The 23,279-nt window shown below is 37.2% G+C and overlaps 1 protein-coding gene and 3 long non-coding RNA genes across 9 annotated transcripts; 3 read left to right on the top strand and 1 right to left on the bottom strand.

Moving 5' to 3' along the window:
• The first annotated feature begins 1,268 nt into the window (after positions 1 to 1,268).
• Positions 1,269 to 13,251, top strand: LOC131692548 (uncharacterized). Of its 5 annotated transcripts, none has more exons than XR_009305995.1 (5): positions 1,312 to 1,424; positions 5,375 to 5,462; positions 11,549 to 11,713; positions 11,768 to 11,821; positions 11,895 to 13,251. It is a non-coding gene; the product is annotated as an uncharacterized LOC131692548 (long non-coding RNA). The 5 variants fall into 5 exon arrangements; XR_009305998.1 differs by lacking the exon at positions 5,375 to 5,462 and adding an exon at positions 1,535 to 1,655 and having other exon boundaries at positions 1,326 to 1,424; XR_009305997.1 differs by lacking the exon at positions 1,312 to 1,424 and adding an exon at positions 5,044 to 5,059.
• LOC131692547 (uncharacterized) lies at positions 5,475 to 11,526 on the top strand. Its single transcript, XM_058979656.1, has 2 exons — positions 5,475 to 6,369; positions 6,432 to 11,526. The coding sequence occupies exon 2, from the start codon at positions 9,060 to 9,062 to the stop codon at positions 10,284 to 10,286; it is 1,227 nt and encodes a 408-aa protein (XP_058835639.1). The 5' UTR covers positions 5,475 to 6,369; positions 6,432 to 9,059; the 3' UTR covers positions 10,287 to 11,526.
• A 3,116-nt stretch (positions 13,252 to 16,367) lies between the features above and the next one.
• Positions 16,368 to 23,154, bottom strand: LOC131692550 (uncharacterized). Of its 2 annotated transcripts, none has more exons than XR_009306007.1 (6): positions 22,786 to 23,154; positions 22,617 to 22,708; positions 22,403 to 22,539; positions 21,838 to 22,148; positions 21,612 to 21,749; positions 16,368 to 16,500 (listed from the first exon to the last, which is right to left on the bottom strand). It is a non-coding gene; the product is annotated as an uncharacterized LOC131692550 (long non-coding RNA). The 2 variants fall into 2 exon arrangements; XR_009306006.1 differs by lacking the exon at positions 16,368 to 16,500 and adding an exon at positions 20,933 to 21,311.
• On the top strand, positions 17,405 to 18,964 carry LOC131692551 (uncharacterized). Its single transcript, XR_009306008.1, has 2 exons — positions 17,405 to 17,695; positions 17,822 to 18,964. It is a non-coding gene; the product is annotated as an uncharacterized LOC131692551 (long non-coding RNA).
• Positions 23,155 to 23,279: the final 125 nt, after the last annotated feature.

The following is a 23,279-nucleotide window of genomic DNA, read 5'->3' as shown; positions in this document are numbered from 1 at the left end:
TTTTTTTGCTTGGTCGTTCCTGATCCGTTAGCATCCTCATTCCTGGAATAAGTGCAACAATGCATACGCTCATTATCCAAATTACATACGAAAACTTTTAATAACATGTATGAATAATTATCAATCATGTCTAACAACTGTCTGACCAGTGGCACAAAAGCTTTCTGAACACTAAAGCCTTCCCAATATTTTATCATTCGAACCTTGCTCTATTGAATCTATTCGACATTGAGCCTTTAAGTGACCTATCGCACCAAGGGCTGCATATACATTTATATATATAATTTAATTACCTCTTTTTTTTTTAGCTCGCTTGACCTGTCGCAAGCAATGAAGGAATAAACGATTTTAAAACAAATTTAAATAGCTTGACCTGTCGCAAGCGATAACTATTGGATCTTATATTCAGCTTGACCTGTCGCAAGCTATACAGTGGTTTTTGCTATGTGACCTATCGCACATAAATCTATAACCTCATTGGTTGGAAACCAAATGACTTATGTAATATATTTTATATCATTTGCTCGACCTGTCGCAAGCAATGTAGTGGTTTTTTCATGTGACCTTTCGCACATAAAATTTAAACCTTTTCAGTTTTGGCAATATCTCAAATATTCTATACTTACGTTTCGGGAGTTTTCACTGCGCCATTGTCGTGATTTTTCTTTTTCGGCTGGTCAGCCATTTTATTTTTCAAAATTTATGACCGGTTTTACAAATCACGTCCGTACGCCGACAAATTATTTTCCGAAAGAAATTATATTCCATAGCCTACTTTTTCTGATGAATCGTTTTTCCGTTCATCCCGTTATTCTCATTCTTTCTCTCTCACCAAGCACTCTCCCATTCCCAATCCGGCCATACACTCTCATTTTGACACTCACTTCCATTGCAACCTGCCTAACACAAAAGTACCGTTTACGAAGATGGTCTCACACATGGCTAGTCGGGGCGCAGCGACCAAACAGTTGACTACACCCATTAAAAACAGAGTCAATTCGGGATTCGCATAACGCTGCATACGCAATGTGCAAACATACACATGCAGTATATTGATTTGTAATATTATCTGTATAGTGGATCTTGCACGATAAGTACACTCGATTTACTGACGCAATTTCTAGCAGCACGTCAAACTTATTTGAATGCATATCGCCAATCTTAAATTTTCATTACATCATCAATATTTTTTTAATAGTATTGTCAAATGTATTAATCGTGTAAGGACCGCTTACGATACGTAGAGGTAAACGAGTAGTCGATTGTGATTAGGTTCCTTGGCGCGGCTTGTATTTATGGACTCTGATAAAGGGTTCTCAATATCCAAACTGTCATCATTTTTTTTAAAATAATTTTTGAGTCGCGATGTAATCGCTTCGTTTAGCTTGTTTTTTTTTATTTTTATTGCTGCTGAATAATCTAAGGTAAGTATAATATAAAGCAAGTCTTTAGTAATCATTTTCTTTTCTAGGATTACCTACCACACAAAGTTCTATTAAATAATCGTAGTAACCTGTCCCCGCGTTTCCCGCAGGGAGGAGTACAGAAAATCTAGAACTAGAAGCCCCTCTTACAAAATCCTCAAAAATAACCTGCACAACTGAATCAACTTATGAAACATTGCGTCTCTCGTTCAAATTTGTGGAAAATAATGTGTGCGTAGAAATTAGTTTAACTTTCTCAGCAGAAAGCTTATGCAATTGCTCTGTTTATATCAGACCGGTGCAATCGATCAATCGATTGCGATCTATTAGTCTATGACAAGACAAATTCAAAATTCTTGTAAACAGTTATTTAATATTCGACTCTAGGTAAAAATTAATGTCTCTAGATAAAAATAGGTACAAAACTCTACTACTTGACAGTTACGGATAATGAAGCTATAATCAGATTATTCATATGAATGATAACATAATTTATGTCATGTGAAAGCTACATCATTTTCCGTACATCATCGGCACAACTCTGTACCTCATCTGCACAGCTCTATCATTGACCTTTGCTTGAAATTATATTGCGAGCGAACTTTTCCTTGCAAAATAACAACAAAACCGAGGGAAAAAGAAGACCGTCTTCGCATGTCCCGTCCCAGATTTCAACGCTAGAATTTGGCAACCGTTTCCAAAGGCAGCACTTTAATGACTCCTATTATATTTTGAAAACAAACCTTTTGTCGATCGTTGAATTTGTTTATCAAACGATGTGCATTTCGAAACAAAGAGATGAAATAATTCTAAAACTTGTTTTTACTCATACATAGACTCTAGAATGCACCTTACAATCACGATTGCACTAAATTCTGACGAAAATTCAAATTTTTTTTTGATAGATTTACAATACTTATCTCCTCAGGCATGAGTAATGTTTATTTACATTGCACGATTGGTTTCCTCAAAGAGAATAGGAAAAGAGACGAATAGTGTGAAGCCAAAAATACCTTATTGAGCAAACCAATCGTGCAATGTAAATAAACATTACTCATGCCTGAGTTGGAGGAGATAAGTATTGTAAATCCATCAAAAAAAAAATTGAATTTTCGTCAGAATTTAGTGCAATCGTGATTGTAAGGTGCATTCTAGAGTCTATGTATGAGTAAAAACAAGTTTTAGAATTATTTCATCTCTTTGCTTCGAAATGCACATCGTTTGATAAACAAATCCAACGATCGACAAAAGGTTTGTTTTCAAAATATAATAGGAGTCATTTAAAGTGCTGCCTTTGGAAACGGTTGCCAAATTCTAGTGTTGAAATCATCGTAAAGGGAGTGTTGCCGTTTTGACTGATTTTCACTCTGCGTCTCTTTCACTATTCTCTTTGGGTTTGCTCAATAAGGTATTTTTGGCTTCACACTATTCGTCTCTTTTCCTATTCTCTTTGGTGAAAAGATTAAGCTTGGTGAACATGCGATTTGATAGTAGATACAGAACACTAGATTAGGATTGTCGCTGGTGTTCCCATTGTTTTCGCCACTAGATACAGAACACTAGATTAGGATTGTCGCTGACACCCAGTTAAACTCATTCCGGAACCGGTTCGGATTTCTGAATGGAGTCATTATGGATTCCAAATGAAATGCAACAACCGATTCCGACTCAGAATCGGTTGTTGCATTTGATTTGGAATCCATAATGACTCCATTCAGGATTCCGAATCAAATTCCGAATGGTTTGACCGGGCATCAGTGGTAAGAACATCATTGTTTTGATTCCGGGATATACCTGTCAAATGGGCGAAATAAAAAAGCAAAAAAATAATCCTCTATCGTCGTTTCACAGCGCCTTATCATTTTTGTTTCTTTTACCCGAATAGAAATGTACACTAACAAAACCATGCTTTTCACTGTGACAGTACAGTAATTTTACAATAATTTACAGTAAGTTTTAGTGTTATGCTACAATACAAAAACAATAAACTTTAACGTTTTTACAGTAAATTTTAATGTAAAATAGACTTTTACAGTGAAAAAGGGGGGTGGTTATGTATCTTAACATTAAAAAAATCAATTTTTCTCCATGCATTTTTTTCTCGAAAACAGTAAAATTTAATGTGAATGCACTGTATCAGTTTTTGCTGAACAGTGAAATTTATAGTTACATGAAATTTTATTGTAAATCTACTGTAATAACTTGGCATCGAACAATGTTGAAACAGTAATAACTATAATATTTAATGTTTTATGATTGTTTGTAGGGTAAATGCTATTGTAAAATTCTATCCGGGTAGCCAGCAAAACAATGGCCATTTTTGGCTTATGTGTTTCCACTAATTAGAATGCACAAATTGTCTTGTACTGAATTTTGATAAATTGTACTGAATTTTGATAAATTTTCATTTCCTTGTGCGGTATACAATAACAGGTGAAAATTTACACCGAGAAAATTCGTTATATTGAATATATTGATTTCACACAAAAATTTTTGCAATTTGTAGTGGCAGATAAAAATTACCTGTCACGCATAGATATCATGGGAAAATTAATGAAATTATAATAGTATGTCACATAGAAATTTGTTACATAGCAGATATCACAGCATTTTTCTGTTTGCCTCTCGTTTATTCTGTTGCAAATTTTATGCATTGGACGTTTTCGGTCTTGAATGCATAAAAATCACAGCAGAATAAACGAGACTGAAATGAAAAATAGGCAAACTCAATTTGAAGTTCAACCAAACGGTATGTGGTTAAAAGCAGGCCATATTTTTCTGCGTGTACCAAAAGCACAGACTAACAGACATAACACTCAAAAACAAAGCTTCGCCCGCTTTAACGGTCATTTTAAAAATATGTGTTGTTGGGACTGTGTCCACATTTAAAATTATGGCGCCACTGACATATGAACAAGCATATGGGGGATAGACCACTAGTGAAAAATTGTTCCCAAACCTGAGGGGTAGCCCACCAGTAAATGAGTGTTTGGGACTGTGAATAAAAGGTAGAGCTAGTGTTCTGGGAAAATTGTCGGATCGATGTTTTTGAGGGAATTCCCTCATAGTGTTATGTCTGTTAGTCTGTGCCAAAAGCGCGGACCAAAAACTTTTACTAGAGACTTTCGATACTTTGACAGATATATACCGGAATCAAAACAAACATGTTCCGAGGCGAAAACAATGGGAACTAGATAATTAATGTAATGAATATATTGTACGATATTCAACTGAATGAATAAGATGGATAGTTGAATGAATATTTTTCCTATTCACCGCGAGTCGTAACAGGTTCATTTTCAGCCGTCAAAAAAGAGCTTCGATTATTTTTAACTCTGCCAGCGACAATCATAATCTAGTGCTCTGTATCTACTTTTTCGCCTAGGAATAGAGTACTTGACAATCTGTAACTGTATTAGTGTGTTCAACGATTTGTTTTCCTCCACCTGTCACAGGTGGAGGAAAACAAACACGCAGAAAAATATTCAAGACCGAAAACGTCCAGTGCATAACATTTGCAACAGAATAAACGAGAGGCAAACAGAAAAATGCTGTGATATCTGCTATGTAACAAATTTCTATGTGGCATACTATTATAATTTCATAAATTTTCCCATGATATCTATGCGTGCCAGGTAATTTTTATCTGCCACTACAAATTGCAAAAAATTATGTGTGAAATCAATATATTCAATATAACGAATTTTCTCGGTGTAAATTTTCGACTGTTATTGTTATGAAATGAAAGAGTTTGTATATACCGCACAAGGAAATCAAAATTTATCAAAATTCAGTACAAGTTTAGACAATTTGTGCATTCTAATTAGTGAAAACACATAAGCCAAGAATGGCCATTGTTTTGCTGGCTAAAAGAAACAAAAGTGATTAGTCGCTATGAAACGACGATAGAGGATTATTTTTTTGCTTTTTTTATTTTGCCCATTTGACAGGTATATCCCGAATCAAAACAATGATGTTCCTACCACTGATGCCAGCGACAATCCTAATCTAGTGTTCTGTATCTACTGATTTGATCACGTAAGTTACTAATGTGGTTTTCGTTTGAGGCGAAACTGAGTCAGTTCCTAACCCCAACTGCTGTCAAAATGTATGAACTGACAGCGGTTGGGGTTAGAACCTGACTCAGTTTCAGGTTCAAGCGAAATCGCCATAATTTTGAGAGTTAGATGGTGCTTTTACGCAAGTGGGATACACTGTATCCCGGTCAAACCATTCGGAATCCTGAATGGAGTCATTATGGATTCCAAATCAAATGCAACAACCGATTCTGAGTCGGAATCGGTTGTTGCATTTGATTTGGAATCCATAATGACTCCATTTAGAAATCCGAACCGGTTCCGGAATGAGTTTAAGCTAAGTATGCACCTCTTGCGAAATGAAATTTCCTATACAAAACCTATGCATAAAAAACGTCGCGAAATGCTCGCGAAAAATTTTTTCGTTTCCATTTCGTAAAGCTTAGTATGCACCTCTTGCGAAATGAAATTTCCTATACAAAACCTATGCATAAAAAACGCCGCGAAATGCTTGCGAAAAATTTGTTCGTTTTCATTTCGTAAGCGGTACGCAGCTCTCGCGAGAACGATAACGAAAACTGCAGTTAGCCGAGACACGGTTCAATAAACGATAAGTTTGATTTAACTTCCGCGAGATAGCGCTGCTTTCTATGCGCTGTCACCAAGGCTGACTTTTTTCTTGCGAAATAATGATCGGATGTATTATTCCGCTCGGATGCTTGCGGAATTTTGACAGGTGGAGATAAAAAAAAACAAAAATGACGTTTGATTATTGTTTTGTCTTGCGCTGTTGGCGGAACAGAGATTCCTAGCTCCTTTTTACTTCGGCTTGCTGTCAGAAGATAAAAAGAATACAGGAACGACCTTTTCCTTATTTGCTCCGTAGGAGGTACTTACAGTTTCTCCTGGTACTGCAACAAACTTACCATTGCAAATCGTATCTGACATAGCTTGTGTTGCAATTTCTTAGCGGTGGTCCTCCCGGTTTAGTGAAATCCGAACCAGACAAAAGCGCAGTCAAATCCCAGCCGTGGTTCCTACCAGTTCCTTGCATCAAAATATCCCTGCCTTGACACCGATCGTGATTCAAGCACCCCAACAGAAGCAGAAGTAAGCATTCACTATTCTAGCGCTTATCAGCAGCATTTCACAGCAGGCCCAGCAGCAGTACCATATTCAACAATAACAGCAGCAAATTAAAACTTCCCCAATACGATGGCCATTATCCGACCGGTGGGTAAAGATGAAGATCAAACCATGGTTTTTCCCCCGGGGTTGACCTGATTCAACGACCTGGTTCACAACCGCAACTAGCGTAAACGATCCAAGTCAAACAGGGTCAAACATAGGAGACCATTTTCCAACCAGGACTATCATCACCCAGATTAATGGGAATTCAGGCAGTGGTAACGGAATTAAATAAAAGAAAACCAACGACTTGGTTGAAAGAACGATATATATAATAATGTTATGTCGTGTAAGTATAAGTAATGAATGACAAAATATTAGGCTTCCGGTATGGAATGACAGTTCACCGTAGAGGGGTCGGTGAATAGGATTTGTAGTGTAAGGGGTAGGAAATTGGCATTCCCAACATCCCCGCTCAATTTACGGAATCCATCATCCCTAGATTTGCTCGATGTTTCTGGAAAATCCCAGCGGGCAGTCCCTTCGTCATTACATCCGCCAACTGCTCGGCTGTTGGAATGTACTGCAACACAACGCGTCCTTGCTGAATCTCCCTTCTTACGAACATTTGTTTCACGTCAACATGCTTCAATCGACCCACTCCGCGCTCATCTTCAGCTACACGAATCGTTGATTGGTTGTCCTCGAAGTATGTAACTGGTTTGTTCATTTTAATTTTTAAATCTCCTAACAATCGCCCAAGCCATGTTCCATGACACACCGCTGTACTCAACGAAATAAGCTCCGCTTCGGTGGAAGATAGAGAAATCGTCGACTGCTTCCGAGTTAGCCAACAAACGGTACTACCATAAATGCGGAAAACGTATCCGGATAAAGATTTCCTGTCCATCAAGTCGTTTGCCCAGTCTGCGTCGGCGTAGGCTTCCAGCACGGATGCACCATCATTCCCTTGATAAACCAGTTCGAGATTAAGCGTTCCTCGAACATATCGCAAAACTCTTTTTAGCTGTACCCAGTGCTGTTCGGTCGGGCAACTTTGGAACTGGCTGAAATAATTGACAGCTGCACACAAATCAGGTCGAGATGTCAATGCTACATACATCAAACATCCTACCAATTCACGATAGGGCTTGTCTGTCTGTTCTGCTTGCTTTCCTCGCTCCAGGCGCAGGCGACATTCCATCGGCGTCGAGATTGGCTTACAATCCTGCATGTTGAACCGGAAAAGAAGACTTTCCAAAAAAAAACACGCTGACTTATCCTCAAGATTCGCTTCCTTATGTCTCGCTCCACCTTCATTCCGAGAAAATTCTTCACTTCTCCAACATCAGACATTTCAAACTCTTCGACGAAATGACGTTTCACTTCCTCCACCAGCGCTAGGTCCTTAGATGCGATAAGAGTATCGTCGACATACAATATGAGAACTATCAATGAACTACCTGATCCCTTCACATACAAGCAAGGGTCATTGGTGCTCCTCTTGAATTTCAGCCCTTGCATGAACTGATCGAACCGTAGATTCCAAGCTCTCGATGACTGCTTTAAACCATATAGCGCACGGTTGAGGCGACACACTAAGCCGTCCCCTTGTTTATATCCTTCGGGTGGCGTCATATAGATTTCTTCAGTTATCTTTCCGTTGAGAAACGCTGTCCGTACATCCATTTGATGTACATGCCATTTTTCCTGGTTCGCTATCGCTAAAAACGCTCGAATCGTATCTAACTTGGCAACTGGAGAATACGTTTCAGAATAATCGAATCCGCGTCTTTGAGAAAAACCACGCGCCACTAGACGAGCCTTGTAACGGTCACTCTTGCCATCGTCAGATCTCTTAACTTTAAACACCCACTTACATGAGATCGGCTTTCTTCCTTCTGGCAGCTTCATTAATGTCCAGGTGTCATTTTTCATTAAAGAATCCATTTCTTCGCGAACAGCTTGCTTCCACTGTGGCCAATCTTCTCGCACTTTCAGTTCGTTAATTGAATTTGGTAAATTTTCCACAAAGTTTATGGCATTTAGGGCGAATCCAGTATAGTTCAATTCGTAATCGCTATGCCACCTCGGAGCTGTCCGTTTCCTTTGTGATCTTTGTTCATCAGCAATTTCTTCTACGGCTTCCGAATCCGTTTGCTCGGCTGCGCTATCGAATCTATCTTCCTCTGTTTCCTCGACATCAGAATCCATCTCTGTTAAATCATTTTGTACACTTTCGTCGCCTGCATTCGATGGCTCTCCGGTGTGTTGTGGTGGAATCAAAAATTGTTCACTTCCAAAACCTTCACTCACTTGCTGAACATTTCTTTCTTCCTTGAAAATAACATCACGAGCCGTAACGATTTCCTTTCTCTCGGGATTCCAAATGCGATAGCCATTTGCACTATACCCGACGAATGTTCCGCGCCACGATTTCGCGTCGAGTTTCTTTCGACACTCTTTCGGAATGTGCACATACACATTTGCACCGAACACGCGAAGTCTCTTCACATTCGGCTTTTGTTCATTCCAAATCTCAAACGGAGTCTTATTAGAATCAATAACACTAGCTGGGCTACGATTAGTTAAGAACGCTGCGGTTTGGATTGCCGCGCCCCATAACTTTTTATTAACTCTACTGTCTTCGAGCATAGAACGCGTTTTCTCAACCAGCGTTCGATTCATACGTTCGCTTGCACCGTTCTGTTCAGGCGTGTATGGTATTGTCCACTCAATCACGATACCCTTTTGCTTGCAAAAATCAGTGAACGCACTATTTTTATACTCTCCACCATTATCGCAACGGAACCGACTGATACCTCTGCCAAACTTAGCACTCGCGATTGCTTCGTATTCTCGAAATTTTTCGACAACTTCGTTCTTTGAACGCATCAAGAAAACGACAACGAATCGGCTCCAATCGTCAATGAAAGAAACAAAATATTTTTCACCGTTTATGCTCACCGGAGTAACTGGGCCACAGACGTCCGAATGCACCAGTTCCAAAACACCTTTGGTTCGTCTGCCCTCGTGCGTGGGGAAGGGTTCACGAGTCTGCTTCCCGGCAATGCACGACTCACACACAGTAACGGTATCATTCTTTTTCACGGTTTTGCAATCTAGTCCTACGACCATATTATTGCGAGAAAGTATTGACAAGTTCTTCGCACTTAAATGGCCATACCGACGGTGCCAAAGTTCTAACTCTTTGGGAATCTGGCCGCAAAAATACAACGATGATTTTTCTGTATTCTCACTTATTCGGCAAAAGCTCATTTCATACAACTTTTCGCGCCGCGAGCCAACAGCGATCAATCTCGAATTTTGCTTAACATACACTTTCCCGTTAGCAAACACAATCTTTAATCCTGCTGTCTCCATCTTCCGCACGGAGAGCAGATTCACTCTTGCATTCGGAATGTACAAAACGTTCTTAAGGGTAATTGGAATGGACTCATTGTTTATGATTGATGTCAATTTCACCTCGCCATGGTACTTTGCGATAATACACTCCCCCGCTTTTGCTACCGCAATTTGCATCGGCTTTTCCATCGGAAATAAACATTCGAACAGACTACGGTCGTTTGTCAGGTGTTCAGACGATCCTGAATCGATGATCCAGTTCACCTTTTGCATTGGTGGACGTTCTTGCGATCCACCCATGAAACATACACCATCATCACTCGTTCCGTAATGCGCACCATTTTTCATTGTTCCACTAATCTTATTTTTCATCTCAGGGCACTCGGAAATTTTATGACCTTCTTTGTGACAACCAAAACATTTCCACTTTTTCTTTTGTTTTCCGGCGCTCGAACCGGCGAAAGCGGCATCATCACTTTTAGAGTGCACCAACGTATCAACTTCGGAACTTTTCCGCTTTATTTCTTCGTCTAATAAACGGCACCGTACGAAGTCAAGGGACAAATTTTCTTCCGGCATAGTTTCTAGTGCCGTAACTACTGTAGAGTATTCTGATCCGAGCGTCAGCAGCAAATGACAAACGATGTCAATGTCTTCTAGCACCGCACCCGTTGTCTTGTAGTCTCTCACTACACGATCAAACACAAGAAAATGATCCTGTAGGGATCCACCGTCGTGTCGCAACGAAAGTAATTTCTTTTTCAGATGTAGGCGGCTAGCTATACTTTTTCGTTCGAAAATTCGCTGCAGTGCCACCCAAATTGCTCTCGGTGTCGGCTTGTCTTGAATGTATTCAAGATGGCTGTCATGAATTCGTGCAATCAAGAGGGACTTGCAACGACGCTCCTTTTTCCTTCGTTTTTCCGCAGCTTTCTCCTTCAATTCCTTTACGGCAATCGTGTCTTCTTGTTTCACGACGTACTGGTCAACTTCCTCCAGCTCCTTCTCTATGCACTCGGCAAGTTCGTGCTCTTCTAGCACAACCTGCATGCGGAACTTCCACGAGGGATAGTTAGTACCGTCGAATTGCGGAACACGCGCCACTTCGGCTTCTCTTTCCATTTCTATATTATAAAAAAAACGATCCCGGCACTCGCGAATCCACTGGGCCCATAACCTAATGGGAATTCAGGCAGTGGTAACGGAATTAAATAAAAGAAAACCAACGACTTGGTTGAAAGAACGATATATATAATAATGTTATGTCGTGTAAGTATAAGTAATGAATGACAAAATATTAGGCTTCCGGTATGGAATGACAGTTCACCGTAGAGGGGTCGGTGAATAGGATTTGTAGTGTAAGGGGTAGGAAATTGGCATTCCCAACACAGATTGCACAGCAGCAGATACAGCAACACCTGCATACACAGTAGCAACAGCATACAATACAATCCCAGACGCACCGCGAACAGGAGGAAATTATATTGTAATGTAATATCCTATTCAGTGGGAAAAAACTCATACTTGTAGAATTCACAGCTCGATCAAGATTTTTTTTGGTGTGTGTTATATCTGAAGTAAACTTTTTTTCAGATCGCATGGACCAACAGTAAACCACAGCAGATACAGATCCAGCGAACATAAATCTTCCAACAGTAACAACAAGGCCCCACAATCACCATTCAGCAGCAGAGCGCGGTGACAATAGATCAACAGCAAACACAATATGTAGGAGCTCAAAAGCTACTTTCTCTTTCGGTAAGTTTTAATCACAATCGTTCCTTTCATCTGAATGACCTTGTCGATTTACAGACAAACATGTTATGGAAGTTCACGACATGTTAAAACGGGCTAAACGTAAGCCAGGTAATGTCGCAAATTTTATCAATTAACCTAACCGACAATCTGTACTGATTTCGAATTTTCTACTTTTGCACAGGAAAAGGTCCTTCAGACAGATAACATTCAGGCGGCGTTGGTGTTGGTGGCATTTCGAAGGTATCGAGAGCTAGATCCGACCCTATCAGCAACACGAAACGAACCCCGGCAAGACTGGTGGGGCGCAAGGTGCCAGTGAACACACGACACCCCCTACATAATTCAATAGTTCTAGGGAAAGTTTTCATTGGGACGTATATGACATTATCTTTGTTTATTTTCGCTTCTGTTTATTACTCGGTTGCTTCAACATTTACCTCTTAACTCTTTCCTTAATATTCTAGTAAAAACTATCGGTTTTCGAAATGTACTGAAAATTAACGGAAAGTAAATTAATGAAAAATTAAATTATGTAGTTAAAATTAGAGGAAAGTTTATGTTACTTAAGCCCTATTGAAAATTTTCTCCAGAGTTATTTAATAGTTAGCTGCACCGCGCTAAAATGTCTATCGAATTCCATAAGAACCACTTATGAATTTGCGCCAGAAGTATCCCATACAGAAATCATAAGCGTGTTTAATGATTTAGAGGGGAAGTTGACCATCGAGCCGCTTACGAATTTCATGTCATATTTAAAGATTTCTGAGGATGTTCTTAAGATTTTTGTGTGAATATACTTATACTATGCATCATGGTGAAATGTGAATTTAAGATAGGAATTGTCATAAGGTCTAATAATTGTGAATAAGAATATTTTTTGTCTTTTTTCTTGTCATATTTTTAATATCATTAAACATTAGTTTGCATACATGTTCAAATAAGTCTCCAATTGGAAAAAAAGATCACCTGCTTGGAAACATTTCTAGATTCACAAGCACTATAACTCTTCTAAGTATACATCGTCAGATTTAGTCATGTCACAAGATTGTACAGGTGCTGCAAAATATATATAAAGAATATGAGGCAATAGTCCATAAACTTTAAATAAACACTTACATTTACTCTCCCTCATTTGAAACAGAGCTAGTGTCCAATTGCAACACACCTATAGCTTACAACTAATGCCATTAATTTTGTTCCGATTTTTGACTTTTCACAGTACTATTCTTTATAATAATCTTAAGACTCGTCTATTAGTTACCTACGAAATTGATATATTCGCTTATGAAAAATGCATAAGCGTCTAATGAAATCAAAATTATGCATTTCACGAAGTAAAACCATTTCTGTCAAGGACATATATACAGTACATGGATAAATAAACAATTGAAACGGACAGGAAAATAGTTTGAGTGTAATTTAAGCAACGGTCAAGGCATTGCGTTGGAATAGTATTTGGCTTTCCTACAAATATTGACAAACTGTAACATGTAACATGCAATATGTAATATAATAATAACTAACTATTTGCTATTTGATGTTTGATATTTATTATTCAATATTTACTATTTAATACTCATTAATATTTAATATTTAGTATTCAGCATTTAATATTTAAATTTGAATATTAATTATGTAGCATTTAATATTTAATATCTAATATTTAATGTTAATTGTTTAATGTTTAATGTTTAATGTTTAATGTTTAATGTTTAATGTTTAATGTTTAATGTTTAATGTTTAATGTTTAATGTTTAATGTTTAATGTTTAATGTTTAATGTTTAATGTTTAATGTTTAATGTTTAATGTTTAATGTTTAATGTTTAATCACAGATAACAGACGTTTAGGCTAGAACAAAATTTCTTCAAAAACCTGTGTAAACTTTCAAATTGATATACGTTGAAAATCCGTGTTTCACTATTGCCATCTGCGCAACTGTTTGCTATACGTGTGTGACAGCTGCACTCTAACCAGCGATGCCACATGTCTTTGTGAAATGTCTGTAGAAGAACAATTAAAATGTCTGTAAAAGTCTGTAGATTGTTGTGTAAATCCTATTTACACTAGGTTATTACTTTAAAAGTAGCTTGAAATTAATAAACTATTGTGAAGGAATCACTCATATTCGGATCAAATTATTCTAGTGAAATTTTGTTAAACACTGTTACTCTTTTAAAAGTCTGTAGATTTCTGATTACGTCTGTAGGAGACCATCAAAAGTCTGTAAAATACAGACATGTCTGTAAATCTGGCATCGCTGACTCTAACTGCATTGTAGTGATCACTGCGCCATCTGCAAACGTTTGCCAAACGTGTTTCAGACGTCTGATTTATTCGGAATTTCAGTAGCGGGTATTTACACACGATTCAAATCGAGCCTAAACGTCTGTTATCTGTGGTTTAATGTTTAGTGTTTAATGTTTAATGTTTAATGTTTAATGTTTAATGTTTAATATTTAATGTTTAATGTTTAATGTTTAATGTTTAATGTTTAATGTTTAATGTTTAATGTTTAATGTTTAATGTTTAATGTTTAATGTTTAATGTTTAATGTTTAATGTTTAATGTTTAATGTTTAATGTTTAATGTTTAATGTTTAATGTTTAATGTTTAATGTTTAATGTTTAATGTTTAATGTTTAATGTTTAATGTTTAATGTTTAATGTTTAATGTTTAATGTTTAATGTTTAATGTTTAATGTTTAATGTTTAATGTTTAATGTTTAATGTTTAATGTTTAATGTTTAATGTTTAATGTTTAATGTTTAATGTTTAATGTTTAATGTTTAATGTTTAATGTTTAATGTTTAATGTTTAATGTTTAATGTTTAATGTTTAATGTTTAATGTTTAATGTTTAATGTTTAATGTTTAATGTTTAATGTTTAATGTTTAATGTTTAATGTTTAATGTTTAATGTTTAATGTTTAATGTTTAATGTTTAATGTTTAATGTTTAATGTTTAATGTTTAATGTTTAATGTTTAATGTTTAATGTTTAATGTTTAATGTTTAATGTTTAATGTTTAATGTTTAATGTTTAATGTTTAATGTTTAATGTTTAATGTTTAATGTTTAATGTTTAATGTTTAATGTTTAATGTTTAATGTTTAATGTTTAATGTTTAATGTTTAATGTTTAATGTTTAATGTTTAATGTTTAATGTTTAATGTTTAATGTTTAATGTTTAATGTTTAATGTTTAATGTTTAATGTTTAATGTTTAATGTTTAATGTTTAATGTTTAATGTTTAATGTTTAATGTTTAATGTTTAATGTTTAATGTTTAATGTTTAATGTTTAATGTTTAATGTTTAATGTTTAATGTTTAATGTTTAATGTTTAATGTTTAATGTTTAATGTTTAATGTTTAATGTTTAATGTTTAATGTTTAATGTTTAATGTTTAATGTTTAATGTTTAATGTTTAATGTTTAATGTTTAATGTTTAATGTTTAATGTTTAATGTTTAATGTTTAATGTTTAATGTTTAATGTTTAATGTTTAATGTTTAATGTTTAATGTTTAATGTTTAATGTTTAATGTTTAATGTTTAATTTTTAATGTTTAATGTTTAATATGTAATATGTAATATTTAATGTTTGATATTTAATATTTATTATTTAATATTCAAAACTTAATATTTATTATTTTATGTTTTAGATTTAATATTAAATATTTAGTATTTATTTAATATTTATTATTTTATATTGAATATTCAATATTTTATATTTTTTATTTCGATTATTGAGGTTTTAACCTTAAGGTCATTCGCCTCTTCGGGTTAGAAAAATCTCTTATCAAAAATTTCTAATCCCATGTCCCGACCCCGCGGGACTCGAACCCAGATGCACTGCGTTCAAGGAAATTGATTTACCAACTACGCTTCGCCCACCCCATTCAACATTTTATATTTCATATTCAATATTTAATCATTTTATATTATTCAATATTTGATATTCAGTATTGCATTTTTTTTGATCCATGTTGATGCAGTGTTTTATTTCATTCCAACAAGGGTCATGCATAAATGAGGTAGCATTTTGGGTTCACCAAATTTGTAACGAAGTTTGACGAGGGGGTAGGGTAGGGTCAGTTGTTGGGCGACGTAGCATTAAGTTTAAATATTTTTTGACGGACGTCAAATCCCCATTTATTGAAGAAACAATTTAATGTGACACCATTTCCAAGGAAAATAAATTTAAATTTTCACAAGTTAATTTTTTTGTGTGGTAAATTTTTTGATTCGCGGAATTGCGTAAATATTTTGTACGCTGTTGTAAATTTATGAGATCGTACTAGTTACAAGATTTAGTTTGGTAGCTGCATCAAATTTTCTCTTCTGATTCACCCAAACAAAATGATGAACGTGTGGTTTTTATAATCATAGGCCTCACAACTAGCAAACCAACTGCAGGATTGTGAACTGAGAAAACTTCTCTTCATTTTTCATGACATCAAATTTAAAACAAATCTATCAACGCGATATTTGTAATGAAATGGACTTATTTTGCATACAAATTTGCTGATATAATGAAAATGTTAATACAAGCGTCAAAAAATTTGTAAGGATGTGTATTTAAGAGAATCATACAAAACATATTTGATTTGTTCATCGGTCGGCTGTGATAGGGAATGAGGGGGGGGGGGGAGCTGTTCAAAATGGCCGGAAAAAGGTACATCATTTGTCGACGGCCCCACATATGTTTGTAACAATACTATTTTTTACTCCAGCAAATGTTAAATGAACCGATGAGTTATTTCTAGAGAAAACTAGTTGATGAAAAAACCTGAAAAAATATGAGTAGATAAGTAAATGTTTAAGCGATATATACATTGGATTAAATTAGTTTAATGATTAATCTCGTATGCTCTGCCGGAATGAAAGAAATATAATAAGCAAAAACGTTTTGATATTGGTATTTTGCACCAAAGATAAGTGAATGATCTATACTGTTTGTATAGATCATTCACTTATCTACAATAAAATTGTAGAAACGCCGAAAGAGGAGCATTCCGTTGTGCATCCAGCATAGCAAAATATATTGTCCTCTGCAGTGATATTAGCAAAGTCCGGTATCGCAACATCAGTGGAGAGTGCAAGAGGTCGCTCTGGCAATGCTTTTGTATTCGGTTGACTATCCGCCGGATTCTCTTTTCAATGCCACACATTAACAGAAGTCATAAATAGTTCATTATTCTTCTAGTGATTTCCACAGTTTACAATATACTTCTTTTCAACTTTTTTAGCTTTCTAACGCACCGTAGTCATCATAATTACAGAAAAATTCACAAAAACCATGATACGTATTTTGTGATTTTCATTTATGATTAGATGAACGATTATCAATTCCGTAAGATAATAGGACTCTTTGTTTATGATTACAGTCTTCTCCAGGATTGATTTATACTGAACATGAATCAATACTCCAAGGGATAACTTTTGAACACGGCCAACAGTTACACAGTTGTCTTGGTCATCAGTGACGAATTAAGAAAAACATTAACAATTTATTCAAAACATTCAAAAAATGAGAGCAGAAACATGAAAAAGAAATAAACAAACAACAGCTGTCTTTTTTCAGTTATCAAATTCGACATCTGACGGCAAACGCACAGACTAGTTTTCGCGAGCAAATGTCAAAATTCCGCACGGAAGAAGGAAAAATATTTCGCGACCTCATTTCGCAAGAGGTGCATACTAAGCTTAAAGCTAAAGCTTAGTATGCACCTCTTGCGAAATGAGGTCGCGAAATATTTTTCCTTCTTCCGTGCGGAATTTTGACATTTGATCGCGAAAAATAGTCTCTGCGTTTGCCGTCAGATGTCGCTTTTGACAGCTGAAAAGTACTATCAGCTGTTTTTGTTTATTTGTTGAAAGCCTGCTACAAGAAATGCTCGTTCAATTGCCCGGCCAACCTGTGCACGATCCGGGATGGTCGGGTCGACAAGGAAAGCGAATGGGCACACAACCATGCGCCTGGGGTAAGCCATTTTTTTGTAATTTGTAATTTTATTGAGCACGATAACCTGTTAGTACAGACTGAATGAGGTCAAGGAAGTTTTTTTTAATTTTCATGCTAAAAAATTGGATTGATTTTTTTCGCGCAGGACGACTACGAAAAGAATGCCATCAACCAAGGTTACATGTAGGATGCAAAAACAAACAAGTAGATTGCTTACAAACCTATTTCGGCTGAGCGGGGTCAGCGGTTGGTCGTGCACAATGGCTACCGGTACTCGTCGGTCGGTTGATCAGCGACGGGCGAATCGCATGGAAGTGCACCAAGTGTAAGGTGTTTTGCCATCACCGGCCGTTTCGGGACAATTAAGGATCGTGGTACGGAGCATAAGCACGAACTGGATGAGAGTGATTCGTTCCTAGGCTATCAGCAGGAGATGATACAGACGATTTGTCGCAATCGGTTAAACTCGATGTTAGTAAGGAACAACTTGCTGAGGATGATGATGGAAACGGCGCCAAAGAATGAGGGCAACGTTTGCGACGTTGGAGATGAGACTTTTGAAGCTGCCGAGGGAATGTTTATCATTCCTTTAGCTGTGGTTGGGCAGAGTTAGGTAAAGTAAAACCTGCGAGCTGTAAGGTATTTTGGCGTGATAGTCATTTACATGGTAAGACGTGGAAAACTCGAAACATTGTCTTGTATGTTTTGCCTTTTTCATATAGAAAGGTTATGCAATCACTCTGAAAACCGTCAACCTAATCCCAGCCTAATTTTTTTTTTACTGTCGTAAGGTTTCTTGATTTTAACAGTGGCATAGCTGAGGGGAGAGGGGTTACCCCCCTCTACCGTTTACTCTCTCCCTCAACCCCGTCATCTTTAAACCACCACTATATCACAAAGCATACCAAATTATGCTGGGGAGTCGTTCCTTCGTGGAATTTTCGCCCTCCTTCCACGCCCACCCCCGCATGCAAAATGAGTAACCAAGCAAATAACATTGAACTAATACTGATTAGGCTAATTAAGTATATTTTTTGTTTCAAGTGTTTTACCGTCGACACGTAGCTCATCAAGTTCGTGGCTGGCAAGCTATTGTGTATAAGTGCAAAGTGTACTAAGAATGTAATGGACATTTCCACATAACAATGTGGACAAACATTGTTGAACATAACCAGCCACCGAGCCATAGTATAGAGAAATGAGAAAGGCACAATTGCACCGCTAGGTGGATTAAAACAGGTTTTTTTTTATCACCAGTCAATGTAAATATATTAAATACGTTTAAGCATTTGCGATTTTTATTTAATATCACCATCATATTTGCGGGTGAATTGCTTTTCTAACCTTCCGGCCATCACATCATATGACAGGTGTACATAATCATGTCGTCTCTTAAGAACCGTGGCACCTAACTAAGGCGCCAGGCTAACACTAGTCCTGCTGGTTCGATTTCAGTATGTCAAACAGAACTTAACTTGTACGCTAGAAGTCGTTTAATGTGCTTTCAATTTTGGGCTAGCGCCCGCCTGGTGTCTTGGTCATGAATGGTTGCCATGGTTCTAAACACTAGATCGATACGCAAACCAATTTTTTATTTTTACCATTTTTTGTTAACCATTTTTTGTTAACGACCTATAGAAAAGTATGCTATCGATGCATAAATAAAATTCTGCGTGTATAGCTCCATGCAGCGTGCTAGCTATCACCGTGCTAGCGAGTGCTCTCACTAATCGGTGCTCGTGCTACTTGCTAGCTCTAGCTCATCTAAAACCAGCACAAGCTCTAGCTAAATTACTTTAGCTGTGACACATTAAGAGCCAGTGCACAGGAATAGGACACAGAGCAGCACCGTTCTTGTGCATACCTGGTTATAATACATTAATTCGTTAGTCCTTTTAAAATGAGTGTATTTCTAGCTAAGAACTTTTCAATCAGTTGGCGCTTTTGAAATCAGACACTTTTATAATCAATTAAGTTCTTTTGTAATCAGTTAGGCCCTTTAATAATCAGTTTTGTCATAAAAATCCGGAAATCGTTATCAAAATTCTTCATAATTAAATGTTGCGTTATGTACGTGTTCGGGTAGATATTTGTTAATGGAAAACATGAAAATTCAATATGTTACATTTTGCAGTTAGGTTCATTTCAAATGTTTGGCAAGAACTTGGTACAGCTAAATCAAATTACTATATTTAAATTCAGAATCGAAACAAGTATGACCCAAAAAAGCCCACTATTGCGATCCGATCTTTTCAATTTTGTCCGATTTCTCAACGTCTAGTAGCGGAATCTTTTCTGGAAGTGTTTTTCTATTGAGCTGCAAATCATCTTGCTTCGATCACTGTCCACTAGGTTGATGGTGATTCCTTTCCGTTACAGAAGCGGGAAAAATACAATTTATAAAACACAAGAATGTGTCACACCTACCGGTGCGTCTAATTCGATGCAGATACGTATCGCAACCGGCTCATCCCTTCGGCAGGTTGAAATTAACAATAGTCACCTGTTCGACGTCGATACCTAAGGCGAAAGAATCTCTCCGTAACCTGGTGCTGTAGTCAGAATCAAGTGGTGGAACTTACCCCTGGACAAAACGTTCGTTATAATCAGTAGCTTCTCTAGTCCGGCACGAAATCGATCCAGAACGGCCAACCGTTGCTCCACCGTTACATCACCGGACAGCACCGTTACCGACTGACAATCCTGCGACATCTTGCCAGACCAACCGGCTGTTTTGCGTGCCTGTTTCGATCGATTGACGATGCCGAAAATAAGTTTACTTGGAGCTTATAACTGTTCTATACATCATATGACAGAAAATGATCGCTTGTCTGACGGTAATCACACCGTAGATGTTGACGGCACTTGACGTAGTACTGTTTGAGTCCGATTCGAGTGATTCTTGTTTCCGCGCCAGCCGAATGACGATCAGATAGGTTACGATGTACTCGGCGAACTCCATCACCTCCCACTCGTACGTGGCCGAGAAGAACATCATCAGGCAGGACGACGACAGCTGCTTCTGTATCCGGATGCACTGATCCTGGTTGCCCTGGGTAACGATCATAACGCCCGCTTCGTCCAGTACAAAACGGCAATCTCTTAAGGTCGAACGCCTGAAACTTTATTCCCCAGTCTATCAGCTTACCGGGTGTTTCGATAATGATATGATTAGTCTGCTTCACCTCTTTGACGATATTCTCACCGCGAACGGTGTAACGAAGTTTGATTTCCTGACAATCCTTTGTCATTTGGCAGCTACTTTCTCCTTCTGAGTTGCCAGTTCATGCGTGGCGGAAAGGCAAATTACCTGCGGATAGTTTTTTAACAGATCGAATCGACTGAGCATTGCCAGCACTAAAGCAGCTATTTTTCCTGTTCCCGATTGACTTGGCGATCATGTTCTGTGGCAGATCGGCCAATAGAGTAGGTAAAGCCGTATCGTGAATCTAGGAAGGGGCGTTGGAACCCATAGCATAGACTCCCTGAAGCAGTTCCTGCTTTTGTGCAAAGCTTCGAAAGTGTTAACCGAGTATAGCGGGGAAGAAGCATTCTTTCGCTTCACCTCCAGATCCAGCTTTGATTCTACCAGACCTTTGCGAATAATTTTCAGTAGTGAAATTGCATCCGCCAGGCTAAAAGATTAATCATAGGTAATTCTAATATTAGCTAAATATTTCAGAAGAAAATTTAAAATAGGACGAAAGTAACATTGAGATTCTCTTTGGGTTCTTTTTTAATTAGTCGGTCGTTTCAATATTTAGTATTCAACTCTTTGCCTAATATTCTAGTAAAAACCATTTGCTTTCGATATGTACTGGAAAATTAGTGTAAAGTGTTATAGTGACGTCGTAATAATCGAAAGAGAAAGTAAATAGAGAATAAAATCAATGTTATTTATGTCCTAATCAGAATTTCTCCAGATTTCGACTTACTTAGCTGTTTCTCCATTTTCGCTTGCTAAAGTCAGAATTTTCGCAGCTATCGAACTCAAAACTGCAGGTGCAGCCGATTCTCGCTGGCTCGATTGCCGATAAACTAGACATTTATACATTCTCTGGACTGTCAGCCGCCTATTTGCATTGAAAAGAAAAATTTAAGTCCCATGGAACAATGATCGCTGCAAAAATAAGTTAGGTGATTGACAAAAAAAACACTTACCGTGTACAGAAATTTACTGACCATCCGCTTTTTTGACCCAGTTATCGGCAGCGCTTGCCATCGTTTCGACCGGGTATCAAAATTCAATAGCTACAATGTATGGGAAAACGTCCTGAATCGACACCAGTACCCCTCCGGGGGTTCATTCCTTGCAATTTGCTGAAATTTTTCTCAGAGCGACCTTGCGGAAAAAACAATGCCTTCTTTTGTTTGTTTTCCAAACGAGTCACAGCGATTGGACACGTTCGTGTAGAGGATACGACGTTTCCATCAGAGTGTATGTAAGCACTCAGGTTTCCATAATGTTTGTTCTGTAAATTGACAAGGACATCTAGATATGCAAAAGAATGTTTGCAGGAGGGAAGTTACTACCCAGTTAAACTCATTCCGGAACCGGTTCGGATTTCTGAATGGAGTCAGTATGGATTCCAAATCATATGCAACAACCGATTCCGACTCAATCGGTTTCAGAATCGGTTGTTGCATTTGATTTGGAATCCATACTGACTCGATTCAGGATTCCGAATCAAATTCCGAATGGTTTGACCGGGTAATAAACACTTACCGAAAGAGAAAGTCCTTTACCAGCATCTTGATGTTGTTTACTGTTGCCCCATTATTACTGCGTTCTCTGACCATGGTGACCTTGGTATTCTGTTGCTGGTGTTCGATGATGTGTGTCCGCTATGGTTGCTGCTCGATCTGAAAAATCATTAAAAAAAATGTTCCCGTGAATGAGTGAACGCGAACTTTTTTAAAAAGAATAAAGTATTATTTACATTACAAATTACAATGCACTGAACACGGTACTGACTTCTTCAGCTGTATAATCACACGCTGTATCGACTGAATACGGGTTTGTTTGGGAGTTCTGTAAATAATCATTACATATTGAAAAATGATTTCGAATCAGAAATTAAACAATTCAAATAATATTTTAAAACTCACCCGAATATTACACCACAAAAGCAAATTCTATAAAAACAAGTTTTGACAGCTTGCGATGAAAAAATACAAAAAATGTACAAGACTTGTTTTTTTTGTATTCTTTTATCGCAATCTGTCAAAATTTCGCGAGCCTCCGAGCGGAATAATATCACTGTCCATTATTTCGCAAGGAAAAAGCTTGCCGTGGTGACAGCGCATAGAAAGCAGCGCTATCTCGTGGAAGTAATATGAAACTTATCGTTTGTCGAACCGTGTCTCGACTAACTGAAAATTTCGTTATCGTTTTCGCGAGAGCTGCGTACCGCTTACGAAATGGAAACGAAAAATTTTTTCGCGAGCATTTCGCGACGTTTTTTATGTATAGGTTTTGTATAGGAAATTTCATTTCGCAAGAGGTGCATACTTAGCTTAAGTATGCACCTCTTGCGAAATGAAATTTCCTATACAAAACCTATGCATAAAAAACGTCGCGAAATGCTCGCGAAAAAAATTTT

This window comes from Topomyia yanbarensis, chromosome 3 (assembly GCF_030247195.1).
Source record: "Topomyia yanbarensis strain Yona2022 chromosome 3, ASM3024719v1, whole genome shotgun sequence".
NCBI lineage: Eukaryota > Metazoa > Arthropoda > Insecta > Diptera > Culicidae > Topomyia > Topomyia yanbarensis.
This window is presented reverse-complemented; position numbering and strand designations above follow the sequence as displayed.

Bases quoted from the DNA above. Each gene is read 5' to 3' on its own strand.
- LOC131692547 (XM_058979656.1), top strand. From the start codon at position 9,060: ATGTGCACATACACATTTGCACCGAACACGCGAAGTCTCTTCACATTC.